The 19,923-nt window shown below is 45.1% G+C and overlaps 2 protein-coding genes across 3 annotated transcripts in view; one reads left to right on the top strand and one right to left on the bottom strand.

The window, feature by feature from the left end:
* The window catches only part of MACROD1 (mono-ADP ribosylhydrolase 1), a 710,025-nt gene that overhangs the window by 649,561 nt on the left and 40,541 nt on the right, over positions 1-19,923 (top strand). The window lies entirely within an intron of this gene.
* NAA40 (N-alpha-acetyltransferase 40, NatD catalytic subunit) lies at positions 3,692-18,553 on the bottom strand. 2 transcript variants are annotated; one of them, XM_060254673.1, is made up of 8 exons: positions 18,337-18,549; positions 14,411-14,506; positions 13,942-13,994; positions 13,595-13,690; positions 12,915-13,073; positions 11,301-11,384; positions 10,629-10,706; positions 3,692-7,851 (listed from the first exon to the last, which is right to left on the bottom strand). In XM_060254673.1, the coding sequence occupies exons 1-8, from the start codon at positions 18,340-18,342 to the stop codon at positions 7,710-7,712; spliced, it is 714 nt and encodes a 237-aa protein (XP_060110656.1). In that variant the 5' UTR covers positions 18,343-18,549; the 3' UTR covers positions 3,692-7,709. The 2 variants fall into 2 exon arrangements, with proteins under 2 accessions (XP_060110656.1, XP_060110664.1); XM_060254681.1 differs by lacking the exon at positions 11,301-11,384 and having other exon boundaries at positions 18,337-18,553.

The following is a 19,923-nucleotide window of genomic DNA, read 5'->3' on the forward strand; positions in this document are numbered from 1 at the left end:
ACAGTGAGATGCTGCAGGAGGGAGTTCTGTTCTAGGGCAATGCACGGCCTTCTGGATAATGCCTGAAGGAATCATAGACTCACAGAGTTGGAAGGGTCCATAGAGGCCATTTGGTCCAACCCTTGCTCAATGCATAGGGTTGGCAAGTCCAATTCAAGAAATATCTGGGGACTTTGGGGGTGGAGTCAGGAAACTTTGGGGGGTGGAGCCAAGATCAAGGCTGTGACAAGCATAATTGAACTCCAAAGGGAGTTCTGGCCATCACATTTAAAGGGACTGCACACCTTTTCAATGCCTTCCTTCCATAGGAAATAATGAAGGATAGGGGCACCTTCTTTTGGGGCTCATAGAATTGGACCCCCTGGTCCAATCTTTTTGAAACTTGGGGGGTATTTTGGGGAGAGGCACTAGATACTATACTGAAAATTTGGCGCCTCTACCCCAAAAAACAGCCCCCCCAGAGCCCCAGATACTCACGGATCAATTCTCCATGATTTTCTATGGGAATAAATCTCCATAGGGAATAATAGAGTTCCCAGCAGACCTTTCCCTCCCCTCCCCCCGCTTTCTGACAACCCTGAAGTGAAGGGAGGGCCTCCAAACCGGCGGATCCCCTGCCCCCACCTGGGGATTGGCAACCCTATCAATGCAGGATCAGCCTAGAGCATCCCTCACAAGCGTTTGTTCAGCTGCTGCTTCAAGACTGCCAGTGAGGGGGAGCTCAAGACCTCCCTTGGTGGCTGATTCCGCTGCTGAGCTACTCTTAATATCCTAATATCCAGTCAGAACCTTCCTGCCCTTAATTTAAACTCATTGTTCTGAGTCGTCTCCTCTGCTGCCAACAGGAACAGCTCCCTACTGTCCTCTAAGTGACAGCTTTTCAAATACTTAAGAGACCTATCATGCCCGCCTCTCAATCTCCTCTTCTCCAGACTGAACATGCCCAAGTCCCTCAGCCTTTACTCATATGGCTTGGTCACGATGATGGTCATATGACCCCATTTAGTGGTTCAACATAAATTCAGGCCTATTTTTGCAGGCCCATACAGTTAAACACTTGTTTCAGAGGGCAGCTGTGCTGGTCTGCAGTAGAAACGGCTGGAGTCAAGTCCAGTAGCACCATAGAATTCAAACTCCCTTTAATTCTGCACTGAAAAACACTAAATGCTCTACAGTTTACAACAGCACTACAGATAAGATTAGAATTTCAGTAGCCAATCTATATACAAAAGAACCTCCTCAGGAAAGTTCCTCCATTAGCATGTCACAGCCTGGGAAGCCTCTATGAGATAATGTCTCAGCCCTACCCCACCTTCCTGAGTAGATTTAAATTACCTGCCTACCATCTTCTTCTCACTTTGACCCAGTGAGAACTCCAGTTTTATGGATGCCAGTCACAGTTGCTGGTGAAATGTCAAGTCTCACAAGGCTGCAGTGGGGGCCACTCAGTACTCCAACTCTGAGATAATTTGTGAGGGGACTCCCAAGATTTTGACTGCCTAGGGGCCTCCACAGGGTTTAATCTGGCACTTCCTCCAGGTGGCGCCTGGAGACCTCCCATTTTTACAACTGATCTCCAGCAGGCAGAGATCAGCTCCCCTAGAGAAAATGGCTGTTTTGAAGGGTGGACTCTATGGCATTGTATCATATTTTGCAACAGAGACCTGGCAACCCTGTGAAAGAGACTCTGCAAAAAATCATTTGTTCCTCTCGTAAGGACTGGAGGAGAAACGGGCCATTATCCTCATGGCCCTCCCTGGCACCAAAGCAGTTTATGGTTTCCCCTTGTTTAGACATGACAGGACATAAAATGCTCCTTCTTGCAGCTTTTTGGCTCAATAGTAGCCTCCTCTCTGACCTTGAAACTATGGGCATTAACGATAAGTGGGTCCACTCTCTCATTGCTGAGGTCTCCTCCATTCACAAACGAGCTGCTCTCCAGCTAGGCACAGCACCGCAATCCATAGATACAAAACTAAGATAGGTCAGGAACCTCCATCAATGGGAAGGTCAATTAGTCATGTACAGAAAATTTTTGAAAAGACAACATGCCCTTACTGGCAAATGGCAAGGTTCAGTTCACATCACCAGGAAAATGAGTCCCACAGTCTATCAACCCAAACTCCCCAAGAAAGGAGTCTGGCTTAAATACTTTTATTTTATGCAACCTCCAGACCAACTGGCTCTTGTTCCTCCTGCCCCAGTTGTCTTCAGTTTCAGTTCAGCGGGTCTCTCTGATTCATACGCCTGCTTGATCTTAGCCTTTCCAGATAGGTACTTGAAGGGCCATCAAACCTCTCACATGTCACTTCAGAAAGGCCCATTAAGTTGTTTTTCTGACAAACACACCATACAATAACATTCTGCTTCCCAGCAGTGTGTGTGCACATGCCTTGGATCCTCCAGATACACACCCACTTTGCTGGGCTCTCTACTCCCTCAAAATGCTGGTGGTTTTGCTGCTTCTGTGGACCTCTCAGAGAATGGCAATTATTGCCCTTTCCTGAAATTACTTTCCCACTCTCCTCCCTGTGTTTCTCTTAGCTAGCTCTTGTATGTTTATTGTGTGCATTTTGTTTTATTCTATTTTTGGTTGGACATCTGCTGAGTTTGCGAGTTCTCTTAAGGGGGAAAAAATCCCCATATACATAGGTGGAGAATCCCAGTTACCCCCTCTTGCTCTGTCTCCTCAAAGTTAATTGCGTCAACTAATTAGGAGACTACCTCCTTGGGTAACAGCCCCCTTCCCTTTTTAAAAAAAAATAGCTTTCTGAGCACTTGGGGAATATGCCAATTTTACACAAAACTAATTCAAGATATTGGTTTTGATCTTTAAAGCCCTACATGGCTTGGAACTGGAGTATTTAAAGGGTCTTCTTCTCCCATACGTTCCTGCCCAGGAACTAAGATAGCAGAGAGAGGCCCTATTGTGTTCTACTGACCCAAGCTCACCTGGTGGGTGTATGAGGGCCTTTTTTTAGTGGCAGCCTTATGATTATGGAACCTCCCCAAAGAGATTCACCTGACCCTCACACTCTTAATCTTCAGGAGGTAGCTGTAAGTGGTTTTGTTTGCACTGGCATTTGATTAGTTTTCTTCGGTCTACTGGCAGTTTTAAATTGTTCATTTTAAGTTGTGGCTTATGTGGTTTATTGTGTTTACATGGTAAAGTATTTTGAGTTCCGATAAGGTAGAAAGGTGGCCAATAAATATTTAAAATAAATAGACCTGACACAGTCCACAGGTGGTTCTGTTTCACTACCTTATTGACACGCTTGGGAGTATCAGTTACTCTTAAGAAGCAGAACCCAGGTTGCTGCCAATACACAGATAGGTAGGAAGTCATACTAGGCCAGGGGAAGCCCCTTTCTTAATGTAAGAGCCACATAGAATAAATGTCAGCTGTTTGAGAGCTGCAAGACATGGACATCAGATGTTTGAGGGAGGGAGGGAGGAAGGGAGAGGTGTAAAGAAACCAACTTTAAATGCATTCTCCAAGCCACCAGCTCGCTTGGCTTGGAGAAGTGATTTAAAGAGAGAAATGCCTTTTCCATGCCAGCTGATGGGGCAGTGGGGCCTTCAAGAGCCATACAACATATGTGAAAGAGCCACATGTGGCTCTCGAGCCACAGTTTGGCCACCCCTGTACTACGCTAAGAACACCTAAACTTAACACACACCAAGAACCATCTAAAGACTGAACAAAACGTTTATTAACGAATTTAAAAAAGGAGTCCGCTCTTTCCCTTTGATTCCTGTGAGAATATTTGCTAAGAAATTAGCTTAAGATTTCTTCTGAAAACCGAAGAAAGTGGAAGAACAAAAAACAAAAACAAATATGTATCGGAAACACAAAAACTATACAACACAGATTATAGCTTAAAAATAAAAAAAAATAAAAAGTACTAAACATGCCAAATTTTCTTTGTTGTGGGAGGGGAGAAGGAAGTAAGAAATGCAAGCAAGTTATCCTCACCCATCTATCTTCCCTTGGTTATTGGTGGGGAATGAGGGGTACAGGAAGCCCAAAACTTGATATAGAAAACTGCTACATCAGATAGATTATTGGGGAGGGGGAGAGAACCCATTTGGTGATCTCATTTACCCACAGGTCAAAAAATTTAAGATTTGGAAGATTCAGAAACTGTCCTCAATATTTACAACACACAAAATCAAGGAAGAATAATTCCCTCGTATGTATGTGTTCAAAAAAGTGGTTTTAGAAGCCTTCCCTTAAAAAAAAAAAACCTTACAAAGTATTAAATAAACTTAGTAAAGGCAGATAATTCACATTGCCCTGAAGCGAGGGAGACGGACCCACCCACAGGAAGGGGCAGTGAGAGGAAGATGAATGGGAAATTTATTGCCAGGGGGTGGATGTGTGGGTGGGAATCATTAATGTTGGGCCTGTTGCAGTTTTTCCAACCTGTTTAGGGCTGCTGAGGTCTGGATAGACAGAGAGCTGTGGTTCCAGGAAAACACATTGCCTTGCCTTTGAAAGCAGCCAAGCTGTTTCAGCCAGCTTATGGCTTGTGCAGACTGAACAGGTTATCCAGAAGCAGAGCTGGGCTCCATGTTTCTTGCTGCCCTGAGATGGGCAAAGATGCACATCAGGGAATCAAAAAGTTCAAACCTTGTCACTGTCAAATTACAAAAAAAGTAAAACTCTTATCGAATCACACACACACAAAAAATCAAATTGTAAATATTAAGAACCAGGTATCAAACCTTAATGTATCTAAGTACTGTCCCCTAATATATAAAAACCCTTTTAGTAAAATTGCACTTATACAGATGGGGATCTCACAGGCTTGTAAAGCATCCTTCCTATGATCAGGGACTTATGTGAAATACTGGTAAGTCAAATGCGTTTTGGCCATGAAGCCTTCCTCAGTAGTTAAAAATTTTACATGCACCATAAAATGTTTTTTTGTTTATATGTATTTTATGCTCCAACTGCACTTGGTCATAGCAAAAAATCTTGTGACATGCTCGTGTGTTAAGTGCAATTTTACTAAAAACGTTTTGCTACACTAGAGGAAGGTACTTATATATGTAACCAAAACTGATGAATTTTGATGCCCATTTTCTAACATTGACAATTGGATTAAAGTTTCTGTGATTTAATATGTTAGCTTTTTTGGGTAACTGACTGATATTTTATATATGGTATGTTTTTCTTCTTCCCTTCCCCCCCATTTGGTTACCTGGTTTGGTTTTTTTGTTGTTCATTTTACCCATCCTTTTTTTTTTTGTTCATTTTCAATGTTCTTGCACAAGCCGGCAGAACACAGCAGAACTGTGTGGGGTGTACCTTGAATTTGTGAATGGACCATGCTGGAAGCACTGAGAGAGCTCAGACATGGTAAGATATGGGTATGGTAGGAACCTCTTCCATTCTACTGGATACTCCCTCCTTTCCCCAGAAGACAGGAAGTGGAGCTGGTAAGGCAAGGCACTGTGCCATGCTTTGCCAATCTTAAAGAGTCATGCTGAACTTCTTATCTTATGGGGTGCCTTCCACTGAGACAACAAAGGGCTGCCTCAGTCCTTTGGGGTACCCTCGTTTCCAAGGATTAAAAAAGAGGCCTGCTGGACTGAAAACAACCTGTGAGTCTCATGTGCTTGGCTCTCTGCAAGCTAGAGTTGGCCCCAGTGTGGACAGCTGAAAAGCCGGGCTCTCCTTTCCCAACGGAGAGGAACCTGGAAGGTAAGGAGTGGTGGGGAAATCCTCCCCAGACTTGTTCCCCATTATACAGGCACTCTTCTTCTTGAAGAACTTCTGGAGTACAGAAGAGAGCAATCTCCTCACTGAACTGGGGCTGGGCTGGGGGTGTATGGAGAGGAGGAAAGAAGCTATCTGGCCCCCAAGCAGTGTAGAACCTGCTATTATATTCCTGCCCCCATTTCTCCAGGGTCCAGGAAGCTGGCTGACCCTGGTAAAAGCCATCCATAGGAACTTGCAGATTAACCCCTTAGCCCTAGACCTGCATTACAAGTCTGAATTTGTGGGGATCTCAAGTGCAGTGAGAAGATTACAGTCACTCTCTCTCCAGTAGTCAAGATGCGACTCATCCAAAAGGCCATGATTCAAAACATATGAAAAAAACACAGGCTCTTAAATTTTTTTAAAAAAACAACCCAAAGTGCATCATTGGGTGGGTGCATTGACTACCTCACATTTTTAAGCCCAGCCACAAAAGAATTTGGCAAATGGAGACCAGACTGGGAAAACCCATTTCCCCACCCCCACTTCAGCAGGAAGGGCCAAGGCAACGACACATGCCCTGAGACAGAAGCGAGGCCCTGAGGCTGCAGCTGCAATGGATTGCTATCTGGAAATAAAACCTGGGAGGGGGGCCCCTGCTGGGTCGGTATAACTCATCAAACCCCCTCCAGCCATAGGGCTATGAGAAGAAAGCCACAGGCCGTCAGATCTGCAGCTAGCCTACAGGGTCTCCAGTTTAGGGCTAGACTGTGATAGGAAGCCACCACAAGGACATTCAAAGGACAGGGAAAAGTCTCATCCAGTGGTGGGTCTCAAATTCACTCAGGTGGTAAAAGAAGCAAAGTCCCCACCTACCACATAGGGAAGGAAGAGGACAACGTGCTTTGCGGGAGAGCTGAAACCCAAGGGATTAATTACAGGCAGGGACCGCCTTGTCCAGGGATGAAGCCGTGACACAGTGTTGCATGAGCCCCTGGCTCATCTGAGAGTTTGGGGGAACATCTTAAAACAAACCATCTCACTTCACAAGATACAAAATTCATAAATGCTTTTTCACCTTTTAAGGGCAAAGCAAAGATCTGAACAAAAGCAAGCTGTTTGCCACCTACAATCTCACCTAGGTCCTTCAAGCAGGACTTTCAAATTCAAGTTCTGATGTAACCCTACTGGAAAGCAGGCTGACCCTTAATCTGGTTTGGCTGCATGCAGACAGAGGATCGTCTCAAACTGAACCACACGAGGAATCTCGATTCACCAACTTACAAGAAACGGGTGCAGCAGATCGATTTGGGTCAACGCTTTCCCCAAGTATCTGGGGGAAACTGCTACAGTAATAATCTTACAGATACGGTATATTAAGTATGAACTGGTTCCAGACCTCTACAAAGCACCTTTTTTTTTTCTTCAAAAACTGGTGTCAAACCAATGGAATTGAAAACGGATACAGATTTTCCCCAGATGCTCTCTCAAGAAAGACACAGCCAATTTACTACACATGTATAGTTCTGCAGAGAAACAGCAGTCCTCCTTCGCTACGATCAAGGGAGAGATGTGCACATTCGACACAAAGTGAAGGAAGTCCACATATTTGGCCCCTCCACAGGAATGGATTCGTAGAACTCATGAAAAGCCAATTCTTCCTCTTAAGCTTGGAGAGCGAATTAATCCTAACGCTCACTTTCTAAGTGGCAACTATTTCCTTACTGCAGAAATATGAACTTTCAGTTCCAGGCCACAGGAAAGCAAGAGCTGGGGCTAGGCCTGAGAGTTACACATGACTTTTAAGTTTCCAGACCCTCCAGTACGGAGGAAGATCTTTCATCCTGGGATTCAGAATGCAACAGTCCCTTGTCATGGCTCCCGGGTGGGGGTGGGGGAAGAGCAAGAGATGAATGGCTGGATCAGGTGTGTGGGAGGGAAACAAAGAGGGGCATGTTTATGCGGAGAACTGGGTTCTTTTGGAGACATGGATTAGAGGATCTCAATGGCAACATCCTCCGCAGTGATTGCCCGGGTGAGTATGTTGGCTCTCGCCAAATTTTGTTCTTCGGCTGAGGATTTCGTAGGAGCAGTCGTCCCCGCAGCAGCCAGACATGCTGGGTGAGGTATCATCTATTTCGAACCTGCAAAAATAAGGGGAAAAGAGGAGGGAAACAAACCCTGCGAGGAGAGACGATCACCTGGTGCACTATCTGTGCCAGAAGTTCACGGGTGAGGACTCTCGCTTGTGTGAACAGCGTAAGGTGTAGACACAAAGCTTGTCAGTTCCATCCACAAAGAGGGAAACTGAGATCAAATCCACGGCTTGCGCACAAGGAGAGAGCATGCACGAGCAGGGACAGGCAGGCTAACATGCTGCAGAAACCCCTGGACTGGCTCCTCCACACTCCTTTGTAAGAGTATGCAGCAGAAACAGATAAGTTTCTTGCCCAGAACATCCAAGTCCGCATGTGGCCAAGAACTATAAGAAAGAGGCCTAGTTCCGACTGACACCATCAAACCTGTGCCCGGGGAAAGCATGCGGGAAATCAGTGTGCCAGAGGAAAGGAAGGACAAGAACTTCTTAATCTAGAATGCTGGTTTTCTAGGTTCATGGATTTAAAAAAAAAAACACTGAGGAGCATTGCATCATGTAAGCACCCCAGAACTACAGTGTGAAACAGCTGAACACATGTACCAACGCAGAATGAGGCCATAGCCTCTGCTATCAAAACACCAGATACGATGTTGCCCTCCTTGACAGATTTCCCTTTGCCCTCCCCATATCCCGTAATTTATTAGCTCGTAAAAGGAGAAGTGCCAGAGCTGAAGCTTGCTAGGAAGTCAAGCGCGTGGGTCTAGGAGCTCTGCTGCCTGTCCCCTAATGCTAGAAGAAGATGACTGCAGATTTATACCCCGCCCTTCTCTCTAAATTAGAGACTCAGAGCGGCTTACAATCCCCTATAGCTTCTCCCCCCACAACAGACACCCTGTGAGGTGACTGGGGCTGAGAGGGCTCTCACAGCAGCTGCCCTTTTGAAGACATCTCCCGCGATAGCTATGACTAATCCTAGGCCATTCCAGCAGCTGCAAGTGGAGAAGTGGGGAATCAAACCTGGTTCTCCCAGATAAGAGTCTGCACACTTAACCACTACACCAAACTGGCTCTAGGAGAATGGTTGTAGCTGCTCAGAAGTGGGGAAAATGATCATCATCCCCCACCCTGACTTTGCTCTTACTTCATATATTTCACAAGTCAACACTGGGTGAAAATCAGGAGTTTTGAGCTGCTGCTAATCAGGATAGAGCCGCTCCTTTACATGGTACTCCGTCAATGAATTTTGGACTGTTAATCGCTTTCACTAACTGATTCTCTCCCACCCCACCTTTGATGGTGATCTTGCCAATGCTTAGTTTGCTGGAACACAGAGCACTAGGGAAGCAACTCTACATTTACAGAACGGCTTTCTCCTTGGTGGGTAGCCACAGCCCTAACCTAAGCTTATTCCAGACACAGCATGGTGTTTTTCTGCACAGCCTGACATTTAGTGACTGCGACCCTTTTAATTTGTATTTTGCATTAATTCAGTGATGTTCTCGCCTACCCCTTAGCCTAAGATATAGGACTAGAACAGATGTGGTCCAATTAGAGTCATATGTAGCGCCACATCTGGCCCACGTAAGCTCACCATCCAGCCCGCAAAGCTGCTTGATTTGTCGGGAGCTTTAAGCCCTAGGCTTAAGGACAGCAGAGCGGATTTAAATTACAGGTGGAAAGGTACTGGCTAGTTCTTAGGGGGATTTTTTTTTATAGTAAGAATAGTTCAGCAGCAGAATCGGCTGGCTAGGGAGGTGGTGAGCTCCCCCTCAACATCGGTTTTCAAAAAGCAGCTGGACAAACACTTGTCAGAGATACTCTAGGCCAGGGGTCCCCAACCCCTGGGCCGTGGACCGGTCCCGGTCTGTTAGCAACCAGGCCTTGAGTTGTATAATTATTTCATGATATATTACAATGTATTAATAATAAGAACACGACATTGGGTTTATATCCTGCCCTCCACTCCAAATTTCAGAGTTTCAAAGTGGCTCACAATCTCCTTTACCTTCCTCCCTCACAACAGACACCCTGTGAGGTGGGTGGAGCTGAGAAAGCTCTTACAGCAGCTGCCCTTTCAAGGACTACTCTTGCGAGAGCTCTGGCTGACCCAAGGCCATTCCAGCAGCTGCAAGTGGAGGAGTGGGGAATCAAACCAAGGGGAGGGACTGTGGCTCAGTGGCAGAGCATCTGCTTGGGAAGCAGAAGGTCCCAGGTTCAATCCCCGGCATCTCCAAAAAAGGGTCCAGGCAAAGAGGTGTGAAAAACCTCAGCTTGAGTCCCTGGAGAGCCGCTGCCAGTCTGAGAAGACAATACTGACTTTGATGGACCTAGGGTCTGATTCAGTATAAGGCAGCTTCATATGTTCATATGTTCTCCCAGATAAGAGTCCTCGCACTTAACCACCACACCAAACTAATAGAAACAAAGTGCACAATTGTATCATCCCGAAACTACACCCCTCCCTGTCCCCATTCCGTGGAAAAACTGTCTTCCACAAAACCGGTCCCTGGTGCCAAAAAGGTTGAGGACCGCTGCTCTTGCATTGAGCAGGGGGTTGGGCCAGATCGCTTATATGGCCCCTTCCTACTCTATGATTCTGTGATTCTACAGGTCAGACCTGGAGAGAGGCCCATTTCTGAGGCCTCCATATTGGATGCTGCCTCCTCCTTTCTTTTCAGGCCAAAGAATTTGCCCCCTTCAGGACTAGAAGCTCTAACAGGGAAATACTTGATCCATCAACTCAGACCCACGGAAGAGAAGCATTCTTTCCTACCCCGTTAAATCCCCACATTATTCAGGAAATAAATCAAGCTGTTTCCTTACTGTAAAGCTTCTCTGAAGAACTGATACGCCCCATGATTGTGTTTAAATACTGTTAACATTACTTTCTTCATTTGTGTGCTGGAAAAAAAAAATAACCAGAAGCACCACAGTCAGCTTGAAGGACAAAATTCAGAAGAAAAAAACTAAATAAAGCTTCTTGCTTCTCCCTGAACAGCAAGCACTAAAGTGAGTTCCTAGTTGGGCCAGCCTAGGATATTCAAGTTATTACTGTCCCTGTCTCCATGGTCTCACAAGTTACCTGTTCTTCTTGTACCAAATCTGAGACTGTTTCTTCTGGAAGGGATATGCTATTTAAATTATGTCTGTGCAAAGTATGGTAACACACGGACCGCTTGGATTCTATTTCACCTCCTGTCTCCCACCCTCCACACTGAATGTGAAGCTGAATAAGTAACATGAAGAGTCTGCTCCAGCCTATATGGGATTTTTTATTATGAAAAAAGATGCAGAAGGGAATCTGGTTTCCTAACTGGATAAACCCATAAACAAGTGAGTGCAAAAAAAAAAAAAAAGCCTCTATGGAGTTCACATTGTTATTTCTTCAGCGGTATCACATTTTACTTGATGCAAAAGACTCATTAATAGCTATGGAATCTGCTCCAGGTAGGCATGTTTAAAATTGCACCCTCAGATACAGAGGGACACGTTTACCTGTTTGCCACGAGCTGCAGTATCTGTATGAGGAATTTGCCCAGACCTTTCCTTCTCACTTTGCTTTCCAGCTGCACTTCGTAGCTAGCAAGAGAAGTGGGGAAACCATGAATGTCATTCCCCATAGCTTAAGCTTGCCCACAGAACTTTCAGTCCAGTGCAAAGAGATGGAAGTTTTTCCCATATAAGATCCAACTCAACTCTTGCAACATTAGGATAAAGCAAGGGCATCATACGCTAGATCAGGGATGTCAAACATGTGGCCTGGGGGCCAAATCAGGCCCCCAGAGGGTTCCTATCAGGCCCACGAGTAAGTCTGCTTTCATCTCCCTCTCTCTTGCTTCCTTCTGTGTCACAGCTTGCTTTGCCAGGCTTGCTCAATCACGCAGAAGCTACAGAGCAAAGCCTCTGTTTTTTTCCATTGGCTACGGCTCCTTCCTTGGGGAGGAAGAACTTGCTTTTCCAGGCTCTCTGAATTGCACAGGAGAGCTACTGAGCCAAGCCTCTTTTCCTTCTATTGGCTGAGGCTCCGCCCCCTCCTCATCCCCTGGGGAGCGAGGAAAAGAGCCAGATCTTCCTTTGCCCAGTTCCCTCAATCACACAGGAGATACAAAATATTTAAGTGTGTCTGTATCCTTTATAAAGTTTATATCTCTGCTACCTGGTAATACATTTTATGACACACTTGGCCTGGTCCGTCAAGGTCCCATTTATGTCAGATATGGCCCTCGTGTTCGACACCCCTGTGCTAGATATTTCAACCCTCATAGCCATGGGGAAAAGGCTTCAATCTAAGTAGTCAGCCAAAGATTCAACAACTATAAAGGACAGTGTGGGATCTTCTGGGAAACAATCTGGCTTTTCCCAGCTTGTCCCCTCCCCACCCTCCCACAATATTCTGAGAGCTAGCATAGTCTAATGATTAGGAGATGGAGTTATGAATTAAGTAGTCGCTGCTTTGAATATTGCCTCTGCTATCAAATCCCTATTTGTTCAAGCTCAACACTTCTGATATGCATATGGGAGGGATTATACTGACCTACCTTACAGGCTTGTTGTAAGGAATGCTGATAGACATAACATTAAGTAACTGTGCATTTACACAGTAACCACTGGAAGCAAAACACTTCATATACTTTGTCGTAATCCTTAGAACAGCCTTGGTAAGTAAGCCACTATTATCTCCATAAACATTTTCTGAATGAGGAGAGGAAAACTCCAGTTTCTTAGCCACTACACTACATCAAATCCCAGGTGAAGAGCACCAAACACTAAAAAAACGGTATATAAATACTACCGATGATGAACATTTATCCTACTGTTACTTCAAGTATGCTGACCTGCAACAAGCAAATCACTCCTTCTCCTTCTGCCATTTCAGCTGCTACCTTTTACAAACACACGCAAACTCTGAAAACCTCTAAATTTTGCACCTGGAAGAACACAACTGTCTACTTGAATGAGCCAAGCTTCTGTCATTTATTTCATCCCCCAAACTGGGGTCCCCTGACAGTAGAAATGTAAACACTGACAATACTGATTCCCTCTTCGCCCCCCCCCAAAAAACAAACAAAATATTGGGAAGAATCTAAGCATGCCAGCTAGGACACTTACCAATAGAGGACCTCCTCTCCACATTCCACATCGAAGCGGAAGTGAGAGAAAGCCACAGGGACTGAACCGTCTTCCAGAGCAACGAGATACCACGCTCGGTCATCTGTCATCTCATCCCGTTTCTCCCGGTCTTTCCAACCCCACTCGCTCTGCTCATACCTTTGGAGGAGGAAAAAGGGAGGTAAGGAGAAAATGCCAACTTTTCAAGGAAAAGATGGTCTCCTGGAAACAAGAAACACTGATTTATTGGTGCCTTGGAGAGGCAGGGAGACCCAAGTCTACCTCAGTCTCCCGTTCCCATCCCTTATGGTTTACAAGCAAGACTTTGGGGTTGAAAGAAACCTGACAAAACTGAATGGAAACACAACTATGTAAGGACAAGAAGCTACTGCAGATGTCTCACTCCTGCCTGCTCTCTGCAAATGAGTATGCTCACTGCATGCCCCTCCTCTGTCCAAATTAATTCTGAAATAAACTCTTCAACCTTATCAGTGGATAGGGAGGCGAACAAAGAGAAAGGAAGAAGAGACAAAGAAAAGGAGGAGGATACCTGAAGGTAAGAAACCCTCAAAAGCCAACAACCCATACCACTCGCTCCTGCCCATCCCAACACCTGCTGGTGAATGTTCCAGACTGCACCCCATTCCCTTCCCTCATAAGGCATTTCCCCCAGGCCTTACAATGTCTGCATGTTTGTCTTGGTCAGTTCAAAAGCCCAGTCAAGTGTGGCCGGGTCCAAGCTGGATACTCGTTTACATTCAATGGAGACATTTAACCTGCAAAAAGACAAGAATGATAATGTGGGAGGGGGGCATTGCTAGGATTTGTGACTAAGCCCCTGGGCTATCAATCAGGAGACCTCAGAAACAAGTTTTTATTATAAGTGGGGAAAGGACGGTGGCTTATGGGTCACAGTGAAACCATGACACTTGCAAATGACAAATGCAAATACCATTGGTTTGAGTACTGGGAAAGGCAGGCTCTGTTCTTTGTTCTAAAGCAAAAGGAGCATAGAGTTTTTACTCACCCATTCCTGTCATATTTCTTGAACACGGGGAAAGCTTCCAGTGGGTCAACCAGCTACAGGAAAAAAGGTAACTGAAAGGTTCATGTCTACAGAGTACTCCGATAAGAACATACACGTCAGGAACTTCTAAAGGTCTTGTGTTTTTCTCTTTGTTTCATTTCGCTTCCTAAAATTATTTGAGAAAAGGTTTGTCTCTTCTAGCCCATCATAAATATGAGAACTGAAAATTTTCTAGACATGGAGCAGGGGTCACTGGGGATGTATTCTGAATTTCCTGCACTGTGCATGGGGTTGGGCTAGATGACCCTGGAGGTCCCATCCAACTCTATTATTCTATGATGGTGGGGGGAGGGGGGAGGTAAGGGGCAATATGCAGACCAAGTAAAATCTGACTTGGAAATATTTATCTGGTCTCCCTGGTCCATCTACACCACCCATGCAAAGAAACAGGGGCAGAAAAGGGGCTTACTTTGTTGGCAGCTTCCACCTTGGCACAGACAGCATCCATGGCTGCCCGCTCTTCCAGTCGTTTCTGTTTCTTCTCCTTGCCTTTACTAGACTTCCTCTGAAACGAGAGGGTTGAGATGTTACAGCAGGACACATCCTGTCTCACTTAAGCTCCATCCAAGTACTTGACCACGCAGGTGTGGCTTCCTCCCCCAGAGACTACACCACTTTGGGGAGGTGGGTTGCACTGTAGGACTAAGAAGGAGGAGAAGAAAATGATATAAGCTGCTTTGGGTTCTCCACTGGGGAGAAAGGTGGGGTACAAAACGAAGCAAATAATAATAAATAATAAGAACAAAAGCGTTATGCAGTGGCAAAAACTCTACAGCAGGAGGCATCGTGAACCACCCCTTCATTATGCCAGCATGAAAACTTAGTTGATTGCAAATTCATACATAGGGTAGCTCTTGCCTGTTACAGCAACACAGAAGTAATAAAATAAAAACCAGACAGGAGGGCCCGTCCTTACCTTTCTACAGACTAAAACTGGTTCTGCTATTCAATAAAAGCTCAATTCATCTACCAGTTCAACCAAGTAAAGCTTGAAGCCTTTGGTGGTTGGGGGGCGGGGGGAGTGATGTATGAATGAAAGCTTCATGCTGAGCTTTCTAATGAAGACACAGACAGCACATTCTTGGCAAGTTGGTGAAAGAGTCTCTAAGGAATGCTGGATGATGCCAAGACACCATAGTTCATGGGTTACTTAGCTCCTTTTCAACGGTTACAGTATTCCTACACAGATATTGCTCCTGTCAGGGACACATACACACACATCCCTCCCCTGCCAAGTAACCCTTCAAATGTGACAGGGAGCCAAACTAAAAGGGCAGAACCCAGGCCTCCTGCTTAGAGAAAACAGCTTACCATGCTGCACCTTCCCCCCACCCCCACCCTCCCCACCTGCTGTGCTGCGCGCCAAGTAAAATCTGACTTGGAAATATCGCCACTTTAAAAAAAAAGAAAAAGAAAACCCTTGCTACAAAAGAGCTGTAAGGTTTTGCCAGGCTGGTGAGTCAGTGAACGCTGGCAGCTGAGCCAAAAACGTGCGCTTAACCTCAACGCAACACTTCTACCCTCACTAAAGTTCAAATAAGGACATCCTTTTCCTCCCGTTCCTAACGTGTAGCTGGCTGGGAAACAAGCTGAGAGTCTGCGGCTAGCTGGGGAAAACTGGAGCAGGAAGACAGCCAGGAAGCAAGCTACAGAAGTGGACAGTTGCCTGCACCTCCCTGGACACAAAGCCACCCTAATGCTATTTTCCCAGATATCTGTGTATCTCCTTGTCTGAACCAAACATATCTGTAAATAACGAAGAAAAACTTTGCAGATGCAACTTTGCATGTATGAAGAAAGCTCTTCAGTTTAAAGAAGAGGGTGAGTGTGCTCTTTGATTGACATGAACTCTCCTTCACCTATGGTGGCCTATAAACCAGCCCTTCCTCGGGCCAGAAAAACACACTGCTTTCCAATGGGAGTTGTTATAGAGAACCAGGAGATACACTACCTCTCACCCTTCCATAAACTGCACCTGCCAAAAGCTGGCATTCCCCACCTCAATTCCTGGTTCTTCAGTCCAGATACTTAGAACCACCCAGATGCTTGAGACATAAGGAAATTCTTTTCTGACAGAGAGCTGAACACCAAATTTTTGCATAACAACAACTACTACTTAATGTACATCATAGCCAATTTAGGACCATTTGGATTTAACCCTAATAACAGTTGAGTTCCTAACTGAGTTCCAACAATTTGGTTGTGGAAACTACTCTCAGGCTCGGAAAAAGGCAAAAAGCTTCTTTGCATATCAGAAGCTCCCTAAGTTTAAACAGCCATCTAGGGGTGGAGCTTCTCTCATCCTTGTTACCGTCACTGATTTCATTTGACTAATTTCCCTGCTATCAAAGTGTCTAATCACACTGCACAAGCCTCCCCCCCCCCCCGCACGTTTTATTGACACACTTAAGCACTTTTGCTGCAAGTGATTTATTGTGCTGATAAGACACAAGAGGTAAAAGGAGCGCAGAGGTCAGAAAAGGACAGAAAAAAGTCCTTTCCTAGATACGGAATACAACAAAGTTGCTGTCAGCCGTTTTCAGCTTGGACTGAGGTGTAAACAGAGAAGTTAGGCCTACTTTTAGACACAATAACTCCACTAAAGTAGACAACAATTTGTGTTCCACATGGATGGATGCACACAATTAGCTCAGTGTCTTGATAACAATTGAGTGACTTGATTTTATTATTAAGGAGAACCAATCTGAATCTATAAATGGATAATCTTTTATGAGGCTCATGCATGGCCATTTAAGGGTTTTTTATGATTTTAAAAAGTTTTTCAAAGTAAAAGTAGACAATAATTGATACAAATTGAACCTCCTGTCTCCCATTCCCTTACCAAACCCCAATTATTATTTGCATAACTGCCCTAACCATTCTTAATGGTCACCCTCAACCTCAAATGACCTATCACTTCCCTCCTTCCTTCACAGGGACCCTACAGTTGTTCTGCATACATAGAATCACAGAATTGGAAGGGACCTCCAGGGTCATCTAATCCAACCCCCTGCACAATGCAGGAAACTCACAAATACCTCCCCTCCACACACCCTCAATGACACTTACTCCACGCCCAGAAGATGGCCAAAAAAACTCTCCACAAACCTTACAGGATCCCTGGCAAAACTGGAGAAAAATTGCTGCCTGGCCCCAAAATGGCAGACAGCATTTCCTTAGGTGTGTAAGAAAGGGCCATGAGAACCAATGCTCCTTCTAAGCTTTGGAGTCTTGTGAGCAAAAATTCTACTCCGTGAGCTACTAGCTTTAAAGCCGTGAGTGAGCAATTTGGCTACAGCCTAAATTAGTTTGCTCTGGGGCCATTCTTCCTAAGCTAAGGCAAAAATGTGTCAGCTGCAGCCTAAAAAACTGTGAGCTAGCTCACACTAACTCAGCTTAGAGGGAACACTGATGAGAACTAAGCACTGATGCAACCCTTGCTGCCCGCCTTCTCATGACCTGCCTGAGTTCACAAAATCAGCATTGCTGTCAGATGGCCATCTGGCCTCTGTTTAAAAACCTCCATCCACCCCATTCAGAACCTCCATTCCTTCATCTCCAGACCCCAAATCTCCCTCTGTTATGAATACTGATGTGGTTTAGTATTGATTTCATTATGGATGTCGCCTGTTATTTGCTACGGACTATATTTTTGTTTTCTTCTGTCAATTGCTCTTTTTGGGATTCACTTGCGCACACAGGCATACAAAAGAAATCTGAAAACAAACCTACCACATAAACCTGACCCAAAACTTTCCCATCTGTACATACTGACTTTAATACCACACAATACTATCCCCACACCCAGATCCCCCTACTGATTATTCTAACACCAATTTTTTATCCCACATACCAAGGTCTCCAAAACCCTCCCCAAATTCCCCTTCCTACAATGACTTTAAGAACCACATAGTTCTCCCACTTTTTCTCCCTCAGTTATGAAGCTCTGAATACCCTCTCAATAAAGCTATGCACTCCCATCATAAAGTTATTTCAGTATCCTCTCCCAAATTTCCCCCAAAGTTAGGTATTTCAGTGCCCTTTCCCAAATTTTCCCCAATGATCCCTAAAGTTATTTCAGTACCCTCTCCCAAATTTTCCCAATGATTTTTCTGCCCTCCCCAACTTTCTCCCTTCTAACATAAAACTTCCCCTAACCCAAAATTAACCCAAGACTTTCATTTAATTCAAACATAGCTCTCCCCAAACGTCTTGTTTCTACCCCAATATAAAACTTTCTACTTCCCCATATGTCCCCGCTGTGCCTCCCCCCCAATCTTAGCCCCCATTCACTGAGCACCCCCCCCCCCCATCTGGAGCCTAGGCCTTACTTACTCCCATAATGGTGGTGGCGGCGGTTACAACCCCCCCACAATCTCCTCAGAAATCCGTGGCGGGGGGGGGGCAAGAGAATTGAGGGGGGAAGGTATACCCTTAGTGCGCCTGCGCAAAGCCCAAAACAACGGGGCAGGACGGGACAACCCAGCAGCACCTGACGCACAGCGTGGAGGTGGGAAACATCCATGAGAAAGGGGCGTTTCCAGGCATGCGCAGGATGGCGTGAGGGCAAAGAAGAGGGCGGAAGGCAGAGACGTGGGGCTTCTGGAGCGCTTGCGCCGAAAGGGGTGGTCGCTAAGACGAGCTGGAAGGCGAGGGAATGAGAAGGAGGGAAGGCAGTGGGGAAAGGCGGGAAAATTGAGGAAAGGGGGAGGATAAAAAATAAATGAGGAATTGGTCGCGCGTGCGCTGTAGCGGTGGGAGAACGCTTTCCAACGGTCGCCCGGCTCGCGCCTGGGGATTGTGAAAGGTGGATTTTTGGTTGGCGCTGATTGGTCCTTGAGAACGAGAGGCGGGGTTTTTTTTGGCTCAGTGAAGCAGACGATTCTTTATGTCCTCCTTGGGAATTCTTTTCTCTAGCTTCAGAAGCGCAACAGATTATAACAGTCTGAGAAAAAATTATAACCCTGTCTTAAACGTGGGGTCTCAAATCACTCCTCGCATAAAATACTCGCTCATTAAGTAGGAAAACAAGGGGAAATCTGTTGAGAGACGTTCGTACAAAGCAGCCCATTATTATTTGTTAGCATTTATAGAACGCTTTCAGTGGTCAAACCGTCATCATTTGACACTTTTTACACCGCTGTTCTGTTACTGCATTCTAGGCGGGTTACCACTCACAATAAAACATCCCTGGCAGGGGTCATTTTGTAGAAAAATAGGTGGTGGAGCTCATCCAGGGATTGTTATGCAGCTTCACCTACTATTCAATGGACAAAGTAGGAGTCAAGTTGCACCTTTAAGACCAACAAAGTTTTATTCAGAATGTAAGCTTCCGTGTGCTCTTCATCAGACGAATCAGGTACACTGAGCAGAGCTACATACAGCCGGTAGGCAGGGATTTAGAATGCAAAATGGTAGAAATTTAAGATCCAATAACAAATAGTAAAATTAACAAATTGAGCAAACCTCAATTTGAGTGTGAGAAACCAATAAAGTGTAAGAAACCAATAAAACAGTAACGTCAAAATGTGAGAATGTCTGGAGCGGTACTCCTATGAGCTCCCTGCTGAATTCAAGGCTTGCCTGAGAGTCAGCCTAACTAACCTAGGCTTGCCTGAGGTATTCCCAGTGAATGAAAGCTTCTTTAAGTCTCCCACATGTAATTATACTCCTAGAATGATTGCTGAAATTTTCTTCAAGTGAAATTTGATTGTATTCTATTCTAATCCATGGAAACTTGTCAAACGTCAATTTGAGTTTATGACAGCTTCAGAATTTTCTGAGACCAAACAAAACTTTCTCTAGGCTGCAGTTTGGCAGTTTACAATTCAAATTATGGGCTTTGAAGTGAGTTATTTCGAACATTTCAAGTGTATTTATTAATGTACATTCTCTCTCCTCACATCATAGGGTTGCCAGTCT

The sequence above is a fragment of the Heteronotia binoei genome, chromosome 1 (assembly GCF_032191835.1).
Source record: "Heteronotia binoei isolate CCM8104 ecotype False Entrance Well chromosome 1, APGP_CSIRO_Hbin_v1, whole genome shotgun sequence".
NCBI classification, from domain to species: Eukaryota; Metazoa; Chordata; class Lepidosauria; order Squamata; family Gekkonidae; genus Heteronotia; species Heteronotia binoei.

Bases quoted from the DNA above. Each gene is read 5' to 3' on its own strand.
- NAA40 (XM_060254673.1), bottom strand. The intron at 13,995-14,410 runs GTAAGCCCCTTT...TTTTTCCTGTAG, and splicing joins AGGTGGAAGCTGCCAACAAA to CTGGTTGACCCACTGGAAGC. The intron at 13,074-13,594 runs GTAAGGCCTGGG...CCTCCTCCAAAG, and splicing joins AAGACAAACATGCAGACATT to GTATGAGCAGAGCGAGTGGG.